Below are 20,211 nucleotides of genomic sequence, written 5' to 3'. Positions count from 1 at the left end.
TGTGGAGGAGCTGTAGAGCTTCCAGTTGAACCTATTTCTGCTACCTGTGCATTCCCAAGATTTAGGATGACTTGTACCTTAGTGTACAATTGCAGGCTTCTCTGCCTAGAAGGCACCACCCAGAGCCTTCCAGCCCTGAATCCAGTCTCCAATGTCTGTGGACCTTTCTCTGCCTTCCTAGGCTGGCATGATGATTTACTGTGATTTTTCATTGGTTTTCCCCATCAGGATTCAGTCTAGTGGTTTTTCCCAGTCTTTGTAGAAAAGTTGTTGAGACTATTTTGACTGCTTTTCTTGTATCCAAAGATTACGCCAAGTTTATGGAGATTAGGGAGGTAGAAGGAAGAGCCAGTTGGAGGTTAACTCACCTTGACACATCCAGGTGGAAAATAATCTATCAAGTGTTGGAAGGATTGACATTCAGCATTTGGAGTCATTAATGTAAATGTAATAACTAAAGCTACAGAAATCATGGCATTTCTAAGAGGATGGAGATCTGTTGATTAAATAAATTAATTTTGTTGTACCCTCTTTTTGCTCTTACTTTCAAGGGAGGATGATTTGCCTGAGTTAACTGCCAGCAAAAGCTTGTTCATTTATAGTTTGGCCTGGGTTTGATCTCTGAGGTTCCTTCATACTCTGAAATCCTATGATTCTGTGACTTAAACTTGTGAATGTTTGAAATGTATATATGTTGGTCTCTTCATTATTCTGTACACTTATTTGTATAATTTTATCTGGTATTTAGGAAGACTGGATGACAGAACCAGTAGGTATTTGAAAATGAGACAAAATGCAAGTTTAACTTAAAATTTCCTAGCTATTTCTATTCTAACATGGCCAGATCTGTTTCACTTTTAATCAGTAAATCATTCTTAATATACATGAAGGACATTAGGAATGTGGTCTTTCTCATGATCTCATAAATTTGTTTCTAATTACAAATATCACTAAGACATATGTGCTCTGCTTTGTCCATAGGTAAAAATCTCTACACCAACGAATATGTAGCGATCAAACTGGTGAGTAAGATCTATAATATTTGTGCTAATTGTATTTTAATTTTACCTTTTATACATGTTTACAGCTGAATGCAGTCACAGAAATAATGACCAATGAAAGTTTTCTTCCCACTTAAGAAAATGAAGAAGAGAAAAAAACAGACAGCAGCACTGGTCAATATGTTAAAAAGTCTTAAAATATGTAGGGTGTTCCACATCTGTGCATCTCTCATCTCTGCAAACAAGTGTGGGGCAGCGTCTCCTCACGTCTGTTCTTTGTGGCCATTCTATTTATTGGTAATTCTGCAGAATCCACTTTCATTCGTTTTGTGGTGATGGTTCTTTCCATTGATATTGATCTAGTCATCATACATACTGTTTTCTTGACTCTGTTTGCTCTGCTGTGTGTCACTTCATGCAAGTTTTTCTGTGTATTTATGTATTCATCATGTTCCTTGTTTCTTTTGTTGTTTAGCTATTTCAGTTGTATCTAAACCTTTGTGAGTTTGGTTTGGAGTTTTTGGAGTTTTCTTGACAAAGATACTAGATGGTTTGCCATTTCCTTCTCCAGCTCATTTTACAGATGAAGAAACTGAGGCAAATAGAGTTAAGTTACTTGACCAGGGTCACACAGCTAGTAAGTGTCTGAGGCCAGGTTCAAGGAAAAGGAGTCCTCCTGACTTCAGGCCTAGTGCTCTATCCACTGTCCCACCTTGGTGACCCTTTGTTTCTCTTAGCACAGTAATATTCCATTACATTCATGGGTCATAGTTTCTTTAGCAATTCCTTAGTCAGTGAATTAGTTGCTGTTTTGTTTTGGGGTGATAGAATGACACATAAAATACGTTGTTATAATATCCAGCTTTGTACTAATTTGGCTCCTTTCAAAACTTAATACAATTAATAATATTAGTATTAAGCTCCTTTCAAAGCTTAGTAACAGACATAGAGATGTGAAATGACATTATAAGAGAGACCTTGCTTCCTTTGACCAATTGACCAGAGTCTCTAAGGAGACTTTATACATTGATAAAATCTCAGTTAAGGGATTTTTAGAAGTAATCTAGTCTAACAGATATTCCTTCAGTCTGTCCTTAATACCTCCATTGAAAGGCATTCACTACTGAACAAGATAAAGCTCCACCCCCAAAACTTAAGAAATTCTTCCTTAAATGCGTAAGGTGAAATCTACCTCCTCATTGGTTCTGATTCCCTCTCTGGCAAGGTTCAATCAAATTTCAAGCCTTCACTTCACGTTTTTCTTCTATAATTTAAGCACCTCCATCTTCCCACTTCTGATCAGTGTTAGGAAGGTTACTTTATAATTTCTATTCTTCTGTTTATAAAACAATTTAAATATTTTTATCCATGGTCTTCAAATAGTAAGGTATCCCTATTTATATTTGCCTAGGAAAATCTGAAGTTACAGTAAAGTCCAGGTACATAAGGGTGATTTCCATTTTAATAGCTGGCATTTTATAGGCTATTATAATTTACAAAGTGTCTTACACATTTTATTTGGCCTTTTTAGTAACTCTTCAGAGTAAGTAATATAGTTATATCCCCATTTTAAGGTAAAGGAGCCAGGGAGATTAAGTCAGTTAAATGGTACAGGCAGGATACGAATGCAAGTCACCAGATTTCAAAACTAAGAATTGCATCGAAGCTGCAGTTTTAGAGATTATTTGCTTAATTTTTAAGGTTCATCAGTGGAAAACTGGATCAAATAGTTGATAACTTTTAGTTCTATGAAACTGTCCCTTCCAAGGTCTAATTAATTTTCCTTGTGATTTCAGCCAACTTTTAAGCTTTATTAGAAAAAGGAAGGAATTGATGGCTGAAAGTGAGTGGGACCAGAATAGGATTCTTGAGATATTTGAATTCTGTTCTTGATTTGTCCTCACTGAATTACACTTTGCTCTGCTTAGTTTCTTGCTAACATGTGGCCAGGAGAGTGGGAGGTAGAGAGGGCAGGAGAGGCATGGAAATGACTTAGAGTTTTCAGAGACACTTTCAGTAACACACTATGTAGCATTTCGGGAACAAGCTGTTTTCTTTTTTATTATTATAATTGTTAGCTGGTGGAGAAAAGGAGATGAGAAGAGAATAATGTATATTCAGGCCAAATTCCAATGCAACATTCTACAAAGTACCAAAAGAATTCTTTTGTTTACAAGAATTTGGTTTGACATGAATGTGTTTTGTAGACTCCTGACTAAGCTCTCTGCTTCCAGTCTCTTTCCTTTTCAGTCTTGGTTCTATGTAGTTGCAAAAATCATCATCATATAATGACAATATCAGAGGTAGATGGGATCCTTGAGGCCATAGAGTATGACCTCTGTCTGTACAAGAATCCCCAGTACAACATATTACAAAGGGGTCCTCTAAATTTTATATGAAGCTTACTGTTTCTTAAGGCCATTCAGTTCTACTTTAGGGTTAGTCGTCAGGAAGATTTTTCTTAAAGAGAGCCAGATGATCTAGGGGAATTCTTATTTATGTATAGTTTTGAGTACATGAAATCCATTCCAAATCTAAGATTCTCTTATTTTTCATTTACAAATGTGAACACCGTGTTGGGTCCTGAGGAAACAGAAACAAAAATGAGTATGTTCCTCTCCTCAAAGTGCTTTCCTCTTACTGAGGGATGCATCCAGTCACTCAGTAAATAAGTCAGTAAATATTTGATAGGTACCTACCATGTGCCAACTCATAGTATACAAAGAACAGTAAAAGACAGAGTCCAATAGGGTAGACAACATGCCAAAAACTATTTACAGATGTGCTCTATACAGGATAAATTAAACATAATCAACAGAGCGAAAGCTCTAGCATCCAGGGGAACCTAACAAGGTTGCCCATAGAAGGTAAAAATTTAGCTGAGTCATGAAGGAAACCAGGGAAATCAGGAGGTGGTGATGAATCTAAGGGAGAACATTCCAGGGAAATGCCTGGAGTTGGGAGATAAAGACAGACCAGATGCTAACCAGCAGCTTCATCATCTGCTGCACAATTCCAGATCAGTAATCTAAGGTGTATTGAGAAGAAACCTTCTGTATAAGGGTGGTGTTCTTGGTAGGAAGGCCCTGGGCAGTGTACCAAGAAAGGAGGAAGTAGAAAAGCCAGCAGAAGCGGTGTGGCTCAGACCCTAGACTCAGAATAGAGTCTTACTTCTAGCATCAAACCCAGCATGGAGAGCAATAACTAGTGCTGGAATTGATAACATACATTTCTCTAGCCTTTCCCTGAGATTCTAGAATAGTATAGCACTCATTAATGATCCAAAAAAGGAGCAACAGAATCAACCCAGATCTTTCCTCCATAAATGCAGCAGAGCCCAGTCCTAGATCAAGTTCAAAGTTAGGAAGCAGGCTAGAAGAGTTAGATTAAAAAGACAAAAAAGATCCCTACCATATTGAACTATAATGGTGGCAGGGATGCTCAAGATACAATCACCAAAGAAGAGAATCATGTGCAAACATTCACGGGCATTGCCTCGGATAGAAAAATAGCTTGGGTACAAACTTCACTAGAATTCCTGGAAGAGATAAGCAAGAGTTTAAAGTTTTTATAAATGAAACGAGAGTACTGGAACAAACAATTTGAAAGGGAAGTATATAGAAGAAAGAACCGGAAAGGGAATTAATAGTTTGGCACAAAGGATATAAAACCTTATTCAAGCAACAAACTACCTAGAAATTAGAATGGACCAAATAGAAGGCAGTGACTCCATGAGGCAAAAAGAAATATTAAAACAAAGCTTAAAGATTACAAATATAGTAAAGGAAACAATATAGTAGGGGAAAAAATTAAGAATCATTAGACCCTCAGACCGCTGTGATCAAAACAAGAGCCTACACATCATATTTCAAGAAATCTTAAAGTGAGCTAGACCTCTTAGAGCCAGAGAGAAGAGTGGAAATAGAATCACCTCCTAAAAGAAAATCTAAAATCAAAATTCCAGGAACCTCACTCAGAGCCAAAATCTAGAGCTTACAGGTCAAAGAAACAATTCTGCAAGTAGCCAGAAAGAAAGATTCATATACTAAGGAACCATATCATAGTCAGGATCACTCAACATTCAGTAGCCACCACTTTGAAGGAGCAAAGAATTTGAAATAAGATATTCCAGAAGAGAAGAAGTAAGAGCTTGTGGCCAAGAATAATTTAATCACTGACTGTATTCCAATAGAAGAAAAAAAATTGATCTTTAATGAAATGAAGGACATCAAAAGCATTCTCAATGAAAAGGCTAGAGCTTGAAACTTTGAAATTCAAACAGAAATTAAACATAAAAAGACAAACATGAAGTGATAAATAATTAAACAAGGATAAATTCCTTATATTCTAATATGAGGAAGTGATGCCTGTGTCTCTGCTGAACCCTATCATCATCTGCGGTGATAGTGGGAGTGTAATAAAACAAGACCTGGGAATGGTTCTGTAATGTCTTGATCTTGAAAGAAAAGAGAAAAGAAGAGGAATATACCAGGGTGGGGAAGGGGAAAGCAGGTTAAGGGAAAATTATCTCATATAATCAGAGCACACAAATAGATGAACCTCACTTTCATCTGAACTGGTCAAAGGAAGGAAGGATACATGCATAGAGTTAGATTGAGAAATACATTTCATTCAGCAGGGAAGCAGGAGGGAAAGGGAAGAAGAAGAGAGGAAAAATTAGAGGGTAGAATTCTAAGCAGAACAAACTAAGGATGTAAAAAATATTTATAGCTCTTTTTGAGGTGACAGGGAATGGGCATCTAAATGAGTATAAAGTGAGGATTGGCTGAATAAGTAGGCATGTAAATGTGATAGAATACTATTGTGATATGTGAAATGTTGGAGAGAATTTCAGAAAATCCTGGGATGTCTGCATGAACAGAGGAGAACAATTTCAACAATGATAATAATATGTCAAAGATAAACAACTTTGAAATAATAAGGAATATTTTTGTCAATGTAGTGCCCAACCACAATTCCAAATGACTAGTGATAAAAACTGTTCCTGTTAAAGAGGTGAAGAACTTGGACTGCAGAATAAAACATGTTTAGAGGGGGGATGCATAATAATGTGGACATTTGTTTTTATTGATTATCCAGCCATGGGCTATTTTTTTTCTTTGGCTCTCATTTGGGTTAGGGACATTGGAGTAGGAGGTTGTGAAGGCATGTTTTTACTTCTTGAAACAAATAAAATGTATTTTAATAATAGTATAGAGGGAAGAAGATAAGAGGGCTCAGGGCAGATCCATGGGCACATCCTGAGCTATAGGGCCTGACCTGAATGAAAAGCTAGGAAAGGAGAACAGAAGGACTGGTTATATAGATAGGAAGAGAACTACGGAGAGAGTGGTGTCTTGAAAACCTAGAGAAAAGAAAATATCGAAGGAGAAAAGGGTAATTGACAGTGCCAAAGGCTGCAAAAGTCAAGAAGGATGAGGATTGAAAAAAGAGTGTTAGTCTTGACAGTTAAGAAATTGTTAATAACTTTGGAGAAAGCAGTTTTAGTTAAGTGTTGAAGCTGGAAAACTCAAAAAAAAAACAACTAAGGAGTTAAGACAATGAGAAGAAAAGTTATAGAGGCAACTGTTGTAGATATTTTCTTAAGGTGTCTAGCCATGGAAGAAAAGTTGGGTGATAACTAGTGGGGATCAGTGGATCAAGTGAATGTTTTTTGAGTATGAGGGAGCCATCATTATATTTGTAGACAGTGAAAGATTGAAGATAAGTGAGACAGTTGGAATGATAGAAGGGATAATCTGCTAATAAAGATGGATGTGATGGAATCACTTGTGCATGTAGAAGAGATTTCTTTGACAGGGACAAAAGTCTTTTTCATATGAGACAGTGCTGAAGCTAGAAAGGGCACAGAAAGCATTTGAGAGATGTGATTTTAGGAGAAGAGGAAAGAGCAATTTTTCAAAAAATGGCCTCAATTTATTCACTGAAATATGACACAAAATTCTCACCTGAAAGGGGAAGGAGGGCGTATAGAGGAGGCTCAGTGAGGGGTGAAAAAATTTGAAAAAGCTGTTGTGATGATTGGGGTAGTGAGTAAATTCGGGGAGGTATAAAGGGACTGTCTTGCTTCAATGAGGATCTTGTTGAGATTATGTAACATATTTTTTTGAAGATAGGTTTTTTCTTTTCATTAGCCTGTGCAGTACGTAAACCCCACAATCAGATCGCTAAGTCTGAAATATTCAACAATATTGAAGCGTTTCTTATAATTCCAAATTATTTGCCAGAACATTTGAGTCTCTTCACAACTGATGTAGTGCCTTAGTGTACCTGTTTTCTTATGTACAAAAGATAGTGACTTTTAAAATTATTCCAGGTATTCTTGGCAGTCATACAGGGTCAGCTTCTCCAAGAAGTGAGCGTTTACAAAGAGCTTTGAACCTTTTAAAGCCCCCATGCTGAAAATCATAGGCAAGAGGCCTAGAGGATTTTGGCTGCCCAGCTAACATGCATCTTTAAATATCTCATCAGTTTTCCTCTTCACTAGATGAGTAGCACTGGACCAATTAATTTTCTTTCCACACTTCACTTTATTTCAGTTTGCACTGAGTGAATCAGCCCTCTCTCTGAAGGGGGATAACATTTTCCAAGAGGATCTCTTAAGGTCCAGTTCAGTTCAAGCTCCTTTAATCTGATACGGGCCCAGAACATTTGGTAATTTTATTCCGTTTCCTTTCTACCAAGACATCCCTTTCTTTTCACCAAAAAATCCTTCAGTCAGGTCCCGCAGCAGTGTCTGCAAAAACTTTTTAATTAAGTATAATCAAAATTATCAGTTTTATTTCCTGTGATGCTCTCTTCTTTGGTCATGAATTTTTCCCTTTTCCATAGATCCAGCAGATCCAATTTTTCATGCTCTCCTAATTGCTTATGATTTATGCCTAAGTCATGTATTCATTTTGTCCTTACCTTGGAATACAATGTGAGATGTTGGTGCTTTGCAGTTCTTCTAGCAATTTTTGTGAAATAGTAAGCTCTTGTCCCAAAAGTTTGGGTCTTTGGGGTTATCAAACACTAGAGTACTATGGTAGTATACTACTGTATATTGTATAATAACTAAATAGTAATTGTTTCTCTTTTACCCAGGATCCCTGAGGGTCTTCCCCTCCCAGTTTGATTTTTTTTTTTTTATTAAAGGGGCCATCCCTTGAGTAACTGAAAGAAGTCTATTCATTGAATGGGTGTATCTCACTTGAAGTAAAAATGTGATAAGACCTTAGCCTGAAAGGGCCAGGGTCTCACATTGCATCCTGGGCCATCTCTAGTCATCCTAATGAATATCAGGCCCCTGGACCCAGATGGCTCAGGAGAAGAAAGTGAGGTTGGTGACCTTGCACAGCCCTCCCTCACCCAAATCAAAGTCAGCTCCAAGTCATGTCATCATCTTGATGTCATGGTCCTCTTCGAGAATGAAGGACAAATACAGTTGTAACATGTATTTGTGGTGGATCCAATCAGCACGCTTTTGTAATTTTCTTCAGATTCATTCAGAAGCATTTGAGTAGGAGCAAAAGCAGTGAATGGTAGAAGTAATCCAGAACTGAGGCTTGGCAGGGCAAGATGTGATTTAAAAAATAAGGAATAAGGGATTTAAAAAAAAAAGAGGATAGTATAGCGTTAATGTGGTTTACTAAGGGTTCATGATAAGGAAAAGATGAGAGTGTAGCTAGTGCTGAGGTGATAGCCTGGGAAAGAATTAAGGCGTCAAAAGTTTGGAGGTCTCTGAGAAAAGTCTTTTGGACTTAGCAATTGGGAAATTATTGATAGCCTTGTAAAAAGTAGTTTTAATTGAAGATTGGGATAGGAAACCAAATTGCAAGGGGTTGATGAGTGGGAAGGAAAGAAAGTAGAGAAAATGAGACAACTTTTTCTAGGAGTTATCCTGTGACAGGGAAAAGTATAAGATAACAGCTTGAACAAATGGCAAGACTAAGATAGCAAGGATGGAAAGACTTCCAAGGATGGAATTTTTGTAGAAGGGAGTGAGGAGATGGAAATTAAAGGATAGAGAAGGGAGGTTGCTCAAAGGGACAAACTCCTAGAAGAAATTGGAGGTGGTGGGATCAAGAGGTGTCATTTCTTCATCAGAAATGAACAAGGAAAGAGAAAATGAAGGATGATATTAAGTTAATGTTTTGAAGAAGAGAACAGAGGTTTTTTGAAGGATAGTCTCTGTTTTTTTTTAATTAAGTAGCTGAGAAGGTTCTTTTCTAGCAACCACTGTAGAGAAAAGATTAAAACTGGTGCTGTGGGGATGTGATAATTACTCAAGGAAGAATAAAATTGATAGGTGTCTAATTGAGAGTTGGTTAAATTTGTAGTGAATCTAGTTGGCACAGTTTTGTGATTTCATTCATTGGTGTTCTACACTTGAATGAGATCAGAAAAGGCAAATAGTGGGAGTACCCCAGCATTGGGTTTTGGTAAGGCATAAGTGGCCGTAGGACAAGGAAGCAAGGGATTCAAGCATAGAAGGAAATGTGTAATTGGACTAATAAATTATATATGGAGTGGGAAAGGAGGAAACTGATGCCAAAAGGTCTACATATCTAAGTCTCATTGAAGATGAAATTTAAGTATAGAACAAGTAAATCTGAGGTAGAGAAGGGAGGCAGCTTTGGTCAGAGAAAGGAATTTGAATTCTTTTTTTAAAATTATTTTATTTGCTTTCAGTGTTCTAAAATCATTTCCATTTATCTTAGATTTTTTTCCCCTTCCTGCCCTTCCTTCCTCCCTACCTCTCCACTCGCTCCCTGAGACGGCATACAATTTTATATAGGTTCTACACATACATTCCTATTAAGTACGTTTTCACCATAGTCATGTTGCATAGAAGAATTAAAATGAATGGGAGAAATCATTAAAAAAAACAGAACATAATACAAAAGAAAATGGTCTGCTTCATTCTGTAATCGAATTCCATAGTTCTTTCTCGGGATGTGGAAGGCATTTTGCCTCGAGTCCATTGGGAATTTTTTAAGTCCTTGCATTACAATGAAGTACTAAGTCTACTAGAAAAATTCCTTGCACACTGTGGTTGTTGCTGTGTACAAAGTTCTCCTGGTTCTGCTCCTTTCACTCAGCATCAGTTCATATAAGTCTTTCTAGGCCTCTCTGAAGTCTTCCTGTTCATCATTTCTTATAGCACAATAGTATTCATATACTTTAATTTATTTAGCCATTCTCCAATTGATGGGCATCCCCTTGATTTCCAGTTTGTGGCCTCTACAAAGAGAGCTGCTATAAATATTTTTGTACATGTGGGACCCTTTCCCATTTTTATGATCTCTTGGGGATACAGTCCTAGAAGCAGTATTCCTGGGTCAAAGGCTATGCACATTTTTGCAACCCTTTGGGCATGGTTGCAAATCCACCAACAATGAATTAGTGTTCCAACTCTTCCACATCTTCTCCAACATTTATCATCTTCCTGTTTTGTCATGTTAACCAATCTTATAGGTGTGATGTGGTACCTTAGAGTTGTTTTGATTTGCATCTCTCTAATCAATAGTGATTGAGAGCATTTTTTCATATGCCTGTAGATAACTTTAATTTCTTCCTCTGAAAATTGCCTGTTCATATCCTTTGACCATTTGTCAATTGGGAAGTGACTTGTATTCTGGGAATTTGAATTCTGTATCCTACAGACATTAACAGGTGGGGGTTGTAGTGGGCTAGCATGATGGGGGAAGGTAAGCTTGGGGGAACTTGAGTTCTTTGCACAATCCCACAACACCGAACAGTGCCATTGTAAACCAGAATTTGGAAGAACAGATCTAAAGCAGTTAGAGTTAACTTTGTCCCCGAGATGGGAGCAGCGGTACCCAGATGAGGGGCTTTGGGGCTAGGAGGATATAAAACCAACTTTAGAACTTTGATGGAGAGCTCTTAACACCTAGAGAACATCCTTGCTGACTATTTTTCACCTCCATACCAGTGCCTTTTATTTGCTTTTATCTTCTTGGATGATTTTTTAGTAAGTCAGGAATTACTTTGGTCTGATAGTTATTGGTTATGGTTTTTTTTTTCATATAAATTTATTTGTTTTTAGTTCTCAACATTCACTTCTACAAAATTTTGAATTTCAGATTTTCTCTCCATCTCCCCCTAGCCCCACCCCAGGACAGCATGTATTCTGATTGCCCTTTCCTCCAATCTCCCCTCCCTTCTATCATCCCCCACCCCCATCCCCTTCCCTTCTATTTTCCTGTAGGGTAAGATAGATTTCTATACGCCATTGTCTGTATATCTTATTTCCTAGTTACAACAACTAGGAAACAACCTCTAACATTCATTTTTAAAGCTTTGAGTTCCACATTCTCTCCTTCTCCCTTGCCAACCCTCCCACCTTGAGAAGGCAAGCAATGCGATAAATGTTATACATGCATGGTCATGCAAAACTCCTCCGTAACAGTGATGTTCTGAAAGACTAAGTATATTTCCTCTATCCTGTCCCGCCCTCCATTTATTCAGTTCTCTCCTTTGAACTGTTCCTTTACCAAAGTGTTTGCTTCTGATTACCCCTACCCCCAACCTGCCATCCCTTCTATTATTCCCCGCCTCTTATCCCCTTCCCCACTTCTTTCCTGTAAGGTAAAATAGACTTCCGTACCCAATTAAGTGTGTATGTTATTCTCTCTTGAAGCCAAATCTGATGAAAGGAAGGCTCATTAATTTCCTCTCACCTTTCCCTTCTTACCCTCCCCCCGCAATGTAAAAGCTTTTTCTTGCCTCTTTTATATTCTACCTCTCCATTTCTCTTTCTCCCAGTACATTCCTCTCAAACCTTAATTTTTTTTTGAGAACATTCCTTCATACTCAGCTCACCCTGTTCCCCCCCATACACTTACACATACACACACACATACCCATATACACACACACGCACACTTACATACATATGTATTCATATTCTCTCCAGCTATTCTAATACTAAGAAAAGCCACATGAGTTACAAATATCATCTTTCCCTGTAGGAATATAAGCAGTTCAACTTTCATAAGTCTGTCTTTCCTGTTTACCTTTTCATGCTTCTTTTGAATCTTGTATTTGAAAGTTAAATTTTCTATTCAACTCTGATCTTTCCAACAGGAATGTTTAGAAGTTTTCTATTTTATTGAAGTTCCATTTTTTCTCCTGAAGTATTATGGTCAGTTTTGTTGGGTAGATGATTCTTGTTTTTAGTCCTAGATCCTTTGACCTCTGGAATATCATATTCTAATTCCTCTGATCCCTTAGGGTAGAAGCTCCTAAGTCCTGTGTTATCCTGATTGTGTTTCCACAATGCTTGAATTGTTTCTTTTTGACTGCTTTTAGTATTTTCTCCTTGACCTGGGAACTCTGGAATTTGGCCACAATATTCCTAGGAGTTTTCCTTTGGGATCTCTTTCAGGAAGTGATCATTGATTTCTTTCCATTTCTGTTTTACCCTCCGGTTCTAGAATATCAGAGCAGTTTTCCTTGTTAATTTCTTGAAAGATGATGTCTAAGCTCTTTTTTTTTTTTTTATCATGGCTTTTGGGTAATCCAATTATTTTAAAATTATCTCTCCTTGATCCATTTTCCAGGTCAGTTGTTTTTCCAGTGAGATACTTTACATTGTCTCCTGTCTTTTCATTCTTTTGGTTTTCTTTTATAATTTCTTGATTTCTCATAAAGCCATTAGCTTCCATTTGCTCCATTTTAATTTTTAAAGAATTATTTTCTTCAGTGAGCTTTTGGACCTCTTTTTTTCTATTTGAATTAGTCCAATTTTAAAGATTTTATTTTCTTCAGCATTTTTGGGGATTTCCTTTAGAGTAAGCCATTGACTCATTTTTCATGATGTTCTTGCTTCACTCTCCTTTGTCTTCCCAATTTTTCCTTTACTTCTCTTACTTGATTTTCAAAATCCTTTTTGAGTTCTTCCATGGCCTGAGACCAATTCAAATTTTCCTTAGAGGCTTTGAATCTAGGTTCTTTGGCTTTGTTGTGTTCTTCTGGCTATATGCTTTTGTCTTCCTTGTCACCAAGGATGTAAGAAAATTCCTCTTCACTGAGAAACTAAGAATCTATAATCTGTTTCTTTATCCTATTTGCTAATTTTCCCTGCCAATTACTTGACTTTTGAGCTCTTTGTTAAGAGTAGGTCTCCAGAAGCAGCCTCTGCTTCAGCTATGGCTGCAGCTGCTCTTGGGCTGAGGCTGAGGCAGTGGCTGGGCCTGGCAGGCCTCTTAGCCAGGTTAGAGACCCTTCCCACTGACCTGTGAAGCTGTCTTAATGTTTGTAGTTTGAGAAGTCAGGAATCCACAGCAGCTGCCAATGATTCAGTCCCCTAAGAGTTGTTCCTGCTCCATCCATGCTGGAGAGCCCCATGCCGAACTGCTCCCAGCCTGGTGTGATAGACCCTTCCTGTCGACCTTCCAAATTGTCTTGGGCTGGAAGTTTGCTTCGGTCTGTCATTTTGTGACTTTTGGTGTTCTAGAGTTTGTTTAGAGTCATTTTTTACAGGTTTTGGGAGGGGTTTGGGGGGAGAGCTGTAGCAAGTGCCTGCTTCTACTCCTCCAACTTGACTCCACCCCCTGGTTATGTTTTTTTATTAAAGAAATTGTTTATCTTCTGAGTCGCTCCATTGCAATAGATATAAGTTGGCACTTTGCTAATGGTGAAGTCATGAGTGGCAGCATCCCTCAGTTTGCCTCAGATGAAGTGAGAGTATATGTCAAAGGAACTGAAAGAGATTGGTGAACTGAGATATAAAATGATGAAAACATGATAGCTTTTTCAGAAGGTTGTTATGAGGTTCTAAAGAGATAATGGATGTAGGCTTTTTTTTGCAAATTTAAAAGGATTGTATGAATTTCAGGTGTTATTCCACTAGAATATAAGCTTCTATAGAAAAGAAAGTTCAAATTCCATACAAACAAGTTATTAGTAACAGAATTTTTGTGGTGGCAAAAAACTAGAAACAATGTGGGTGTCCTTTTTGGAAATAAAAGTCAATCAAACATTTATTAAGCTTCCACTATTTGCTAGTAACTGTGCTAAATGCTGGGGATACAAAGAAAAGTAAAAGGTAGTTCCTCCTTTCATAGAAGACAGTATTTTTAAAAACAAGATATATACAGAATAAATTTGAAATGATCAACAAAGAGAAGGCACGAACAGTAAGGGAGATCAAGAAAGGGTTGTTGTAGAAGGTAGAATTTTTCTGGGACTTGAAAAAAATCAAGGACCTGAGGAAGCAGAAGATGAGGAGAGAAAGCATTGCAATTGTAGGGGATCAACCATTGAAAATGCTTGACACTGGGATGAACTGTCTTATGTGAGGAATAGCAGGGTTTACAGTGTCTCTTGATTGAAGAATGAGTAGTGGGGAAATTGGCATAAGAAGACTGGAAAGCTGTGGTGAGAGGGGCAGTTACAAAAGGCTTTGATTGTGAAAGAGGGTTTATATTTGATCCTGGATGTCATAGAGAGCCACTGGAGTTTGTTGTGCTTAAAGGCTTGTAAAGCACTTTACAAATATTATCTCTCTTTATCCTCACAAGTGTAGGAAATAGGTGCAGTTATAATCTCCATTTTATAGATGAGGAAATTGAGGCAGATTACGTTACTTATCCACAGTTACACAATATCTGAGTCCACATTTGAATTCAAGTTTTCCTGACTGTAGGTCTGGTGCTTTATTCATTGTACTATCTAGCTGCTAAACAAATGGGGGCATTAGGGTTGGGGGCACCTCAGTGGTGCATTGGATGAAATACAAGGCCTAGAATGAGGAAGATTCATCTTCCTGAGTTCAAATCCAGCCTCAGACATTTATTAGCTCTGTGACCCTGGGCAAATCACTTTTCTCTAATTCCCTCAGTTTCCTTATCTGTCAAGTGAGGTGGAGAAGGAAATGGCAAACCACTCCATTATCTTTGACAAGAAAACCCCAAATGGGGTTACAAAGTGTTGGACAAGACTGAAAAATGCCTCAACAGCAAAAGGGTTAAAGGAGATGAGTAAAGAAAAGTGAGGTAACTCAGTTATTTAAATTTTTAAATTCATGAACAAGATGAATGCAACCAAAATAATGAGAGAATCTTACAAGTGGGAACAAATATCTTGCCCTTAAAATATTATAATTGAGCTATATATGAAGATATGAAGCTAAGAGTAATTCCCTAATAGATAATTGATCCAAGCACATAAATGAGTTTTTAAAAGAACTGTAAGCACCTGTATTTTTTAAAGCTCCAAATCACTAACAATAAGGGAAATGCAAATCAAAACACATCTAATATTTCATATTACACTGATCAAATTAGCAAAAGTTATTAAAACACAAATAGTTTTGGAAGGGCAGTGAAAGAGACCTGTAAATTGTTTCTACTGCTCCACAAAACAGGTTGAAATTTTTCAAGAAACTGTTTGTACCATGACTCCTAATACTGGGCATATACTTCAAGGAAGTCAAAAACAAAAAGATTTCATATATACTAAAATATTAATAGCAACGCTTTTTCATGATAGCAGAAAACTGTTAAAGTTGGTTGCTGTAATACCATATATATCATAAGGTTGGAATGAATGTCAAATAATAAATATAAAGTACTTTGCATACCTTCAAGTCCCATGTAAATGACTCTGAGACTTTTTCTCTAGCCACTCAGGCACACCACCAACTACAACACATAAATGTACTTTTTTTGTTTTATTTTATTTCATTTTACCTACTATAATACATAAATGTTAGCTAACTATTATTCCTTTTTATTTGATTATTTGGCATTTAACATTTTTCTGTCTTATGATAACTTTTGAAGAAGACAGAATTTGCCCAAAGATTATATACTATTAGTAATGTGTGAAGATATATTTTACATGTTTTATGAGTCTTGAAAATGGATGCTGATAAGTAGCATCTGATAAAATTTTTAAACATTCATGTCTTCTAAGGCATAGATTGGCCATGTCACTTTTCTGTTTCAAAAATAAAGCCCTTCAGTAGCTCATTATGTGTCCTAAGATAAAAAAAACAAATACCTTAGCTTTCTATTTGAGGCCCTACAGTCTGGCCTGCTCCCAGTCTGTCTTTCCAAACTTATTTCACTTTGTTCTCCTGTCACAATCTATTCCAGACAAATTAGACTATTTACCTTTTACCAAGTATAATATTCTATCTTTTGCCTCCATGAATTTGTTGTTTTTTTTAAGTTTTAAATATTTTATTTTTTGCCCAATTACATGCAAGGACAATTTTTAACATGCATTTTTTTTTTTTAAGTTTTGCGTTCCAAATTCTATCTCTCCTTCCCTTTCTTCTTCCCTCTCCGAGATGGCAAGTAATCTGATATAGATTATACATGTACAAATGTTGCAATCATGTAAAATCATTTTGTGCAAGAACACTCATAAAGAAAGAAAAAGGAAGGAAGGAAAAAAGAGAGAAAAATAGTATCCTTTAGACTGTATTTGGATGATATCAGTTTTTTCTCTGGAGGCAGATAGCATTTTTCATCATGGTTACTTTGGGATTGTCTTGAATCTTTTTATTGCTGAGAATGGCTATGTCATTCACAGTTCTTTATCGTACAGTATTGCTGTTACTTTGTACAGTTTTCTGATTATGCTCACTTTATTTTTTTATAAGTTCATGTGCCTTTCCAGTTTTTTCTGAAATCATCCTCCTTATCACTTCTTATAGCACAATAATATTCTAGTGCAATCATATACCACAATTTGTTCAGCTCTTCCCCAGTTAATGGGCATCCCATTAACTTCCGTTTCTTAGCCACCACAGAAGAACTGTTATAAATATTTTTTGTACAAATAGATTATTTTTCATTTTCCTTCGTGCATTTGTACAAGCTGTCATCCCTATGATTTACTCTCTCCTCAACTCTTCCTCTCAGAATCCTCCAATCACTTCCTTCATAAAACGTCCTCAGATTCTACCTTCTCCATAAAGACTTCTTGATTTCCCTAACTTTTATCACTTTCTTCCTCCAGAATCTTTCTGTTTACTTGTGTGCAGACCTCTATTAGATAGTAATCTCCTAATTTGGAATTAGGCAAATAGAGTGACAAAGTGCCTGGAGACCATTATAACCTAAGAGAATCATTTGACAAAAAGAAAGGCTTCCATATACACCATAGAATTTATAGTGGTATTTGATGAAATAACAAAGAACTGGAAATAAGGTAGCTGATCATTAATTGAGAACTGGTAAAACAAATTTTGGTATGTTAATGTCATGGAATATTACTGTGTTGTGAAAAGTGACAAATAGAGAAGCATGGAAAGACATGTGATCTAAAATAAACAGCCAGTAAAACACCATACGCAATAACTAATGTAAATGGAAAGAATGACCATAAAACAATCAAACTCAGTGTTTCAAAATTATAAACAACAAACTTAGCTTCAGAGTTCCCAAGTGTGGAACACTACATACAAGATACATTTTTTTCCCCAAAGTTTTCTTGATTTTTTTTCCTCTTCTACTTTAAAAAATGTCTTTGTGATATAGAATGGGTTTCTGGGATCAGTGGGTGAAAAAGAATACAAAGAGAATTCTAAGTGATTTTAAAAATTGATTAAAATTGTTTTTTAAAAATGAAAAACTATAAACTTTTTGAGTGGTGGAACTATCTTGAGCATTTATGAGTGCACAGCACATTACCTTCCTTGCCTTTGTAGATATTCAGTGTTTCATGAAATGAATTGTTTTGTTTTTATTTCTTTTTCTTTCCTCCTCTGGTAAGTTAAAGGTCATCATTCTTATTAGGGAAAGAAAGAAGAAAAAACATTTCAACTTTGTATTCTTTCACTTTTCATTACCTATCTAGGGATTCAAGAGTAGAGAACAGTGTATAGATAAGCAATTGATTAATTCTATCCTGAAAAAGGAGGAAACTGAAAGCCCATCTGTAGGGTTAGTGTTCTCCATATAATTTTCTGTTGCCTAATCACGTCTTGCACAGGTGACCTGTATAAGTTAGGACTTACTTGTAAATAGGACTTTATTAATATTGGCAATAAAAGACAATTATTTTATATTTTCATTTCTCTGCATTTTTATTTTGCTTTGTATTACATCTTATTATTATTCAATATGAAACCACAAGTATCTAGGATTGAGCATGTTTCAGTATGCTCTTTCTCTAAGGAGTCTTGAATAAAGTAACTTTGAGAAATATTGTTCTCATCTTTCCTTTCACTTTCTTTATTGCTATTAAGGAATGAGAGCAATGATTGAGTTCTTTTCCATATAAAAGTAAAATTTGCCTTGAACATTACATCCTAGTAAGGTGCCTGTTTGTTGATAGTTTAGATTTTCAGCAGTATGTGTGTTCCACAGGCCTGTTGTTTTGGAAAATGGCCAAACTCCTATTTGAGATATAATTAGCATCTGGAACAAAATATATACTTTAGGGACTGCTTCTGCTATTTTAGCTCCACTTTGCTGGTCTCTTCATTATATTTTATGTGTGTGTTTTCTGAGGGGTTTTGCAGCAGAGATACTCTGTCAGGTATGTCTTTTCTGTGACTACAACCTTTCTGAACTCCCATAGGCCTATTAGCTAGGGAATAAATGTGTGCATTTTTTTCTGTTCAAGTCTGTTCTGAAAAAGTACTTTGATAGTTCAGCTGGCTGAACATTGCATTGCCGTCTGTGCAAAAGTATAGGCTATACAATGTAACAACCAGGTCCCATAATCCATTTTGAGCAGTTTTATATTCCAGATGTAGACCCCCTTTTAACTGGGTACGTTAAAGATTTTTGCTTTTTGCTTTTTTACTCTCTGTCAGTGAGACCAGGCTGAATATTTTCTACTAAAGATTTCTAGATATGAATAAAAGAAATAGATTGTTGTTCCTTTGTAGGAATAACAGAAGTACATTTTTACTTATTACATTCCACTTTCTGAATTCACTGTCTCAAGAAAATAATTTTTTTTATAAAAAACCAAGATTTTTTTCTCCAAGAAAAAAAAATTCTTAATCAGCAACAGTATTAGAACAAAAAACTGGAAAGAAATTGTTTACAATGATAGGAGAATGTTATAAAAAGAAATTTGGCATGTGCTTATCATGGAGTATTACTGTGTTTTAAGAAACAGTAACTAAGAAGATGGAAGGGAAACATGGAAGTAGATGGACTGATAATGCTCTAAAAAACCAACAGAACAGTAAACACAGTGACTACAACAGTGGAAATGCAAACAATATCAAAGGCAACAAAAAATTCAGGGCAGATTTGTATCTGGGATTTTTAGAGATCTCAATTGGGAGTATTTGGGAAAATGTATTAAATATTTCTACAACCTAAATTCTTTTCTAGCAATGACTTAGGGAAATTTAACGTAAGAAAAGAAGGAAAGACAAGAAGGCATTCTAGAGCATAGATGGGAATTTGGTGTCTGATTGAAAAGTTTATTTCCTGAGGAACTTAGTTCACAATGATGGAGATATTCTTGGATGGTGTTTTTATTTAAGTATCTGAAAAATGTTTTACATGGTATAGTCCATCTTTTATTTACACATGCAGAAGTAAAAAAGTATAGTTAAAATGAATCTTCAATCTATTATATTAAATTGAAAAACTTTTATATGAGTGAAATCAATATAAGTAGGATAAGGGAAGCTGCTGGGGAAAATTTTATCTGTCAGGTAGCTTTGATAAGGATGGGATATCCAATATATATATGAAACTAACAAATATGACCAAAAACCATTCACTAATGATAAATTGTCAGAGAGTATAAACTAACAAAGAACTGCAAACAGTAATCATATGGAAGAGTAATAATGTCAAGAGAAAAGTAAATCATAACAACCCTGAAGTTAAAAGCTTACCTGCAGCCAATTGACAAAGATGATGAAAAATGGGAGTAGACTACGTTAGAAGGGTATAGAAGACAGGCATGTTAATTATTATTGTAATTAAGGTTTGGAGTTATATGGAGTTGTGATTTCATCTAATCATTTTAGAAAGCAAATTGGAATTTGGCTGAGAAAGTGCCTTAAGTGCTTCTATAGCCCAGAGATCCATTCCTAGGTACATATTAAAGATAGAAAGATGCTAGATATATTGAAATATTTCTAGTACCATATTTTGTAGTAGCAAAAAACTGAAAACAAAGTAAATAAAAATCTGTTGAGAAATGGCTAAAGAGGCACATCACTATAATGGAGTATTTTTCTGCTATAAGAGTC

The 20,211-nt window shown here is 36.1% G+C and overlaps 1 protein-coding gene across 6 annotated transcripts in view; it reads left to right on the top strand.

Moving 5' to 3' along the window:
• Positions 1-20,211, top strand: part of CSNK1G1 (casein kinase 1 gamma 1) — a 256,264-nt gene that overhangs the window by 145,430 nt on the left and 90,623 nt on the right. For all 6 annotated transcript variants that reach the window (XM_072613617.1, XM_072613645.1, XM_072613632.1 and 3 more), the window contains exon 3: positions 982-1,022. In XM_072613617.1, coding sequence (XP_072469718.1) covers positions 982-1,022 — 41 coding nt within the window. The remainder of the gene's footprint in view (positions 1-981; positions 1,023-20,211) is intronic.

This window comes from Notamacropus eugenii, chromosome 1 (assembly GCF_028372415.1).
Source record: "Notamacropus eugenii isolate mMacEug1 chromosome 1, mMacEug1.pri_v2, whole genome shotgun sequence".
Lineage (NCBI taxonomy): Eukaryota > Metazoa > Chordata > Mammalia > Diprotodontia > Macropodidae > Notamacropus > Notamacropus eugenii.
Note: the sequence above shows the minus strand (reverse complement) of the source record. Positions and strands in the feature narration are given on the sequence as shown.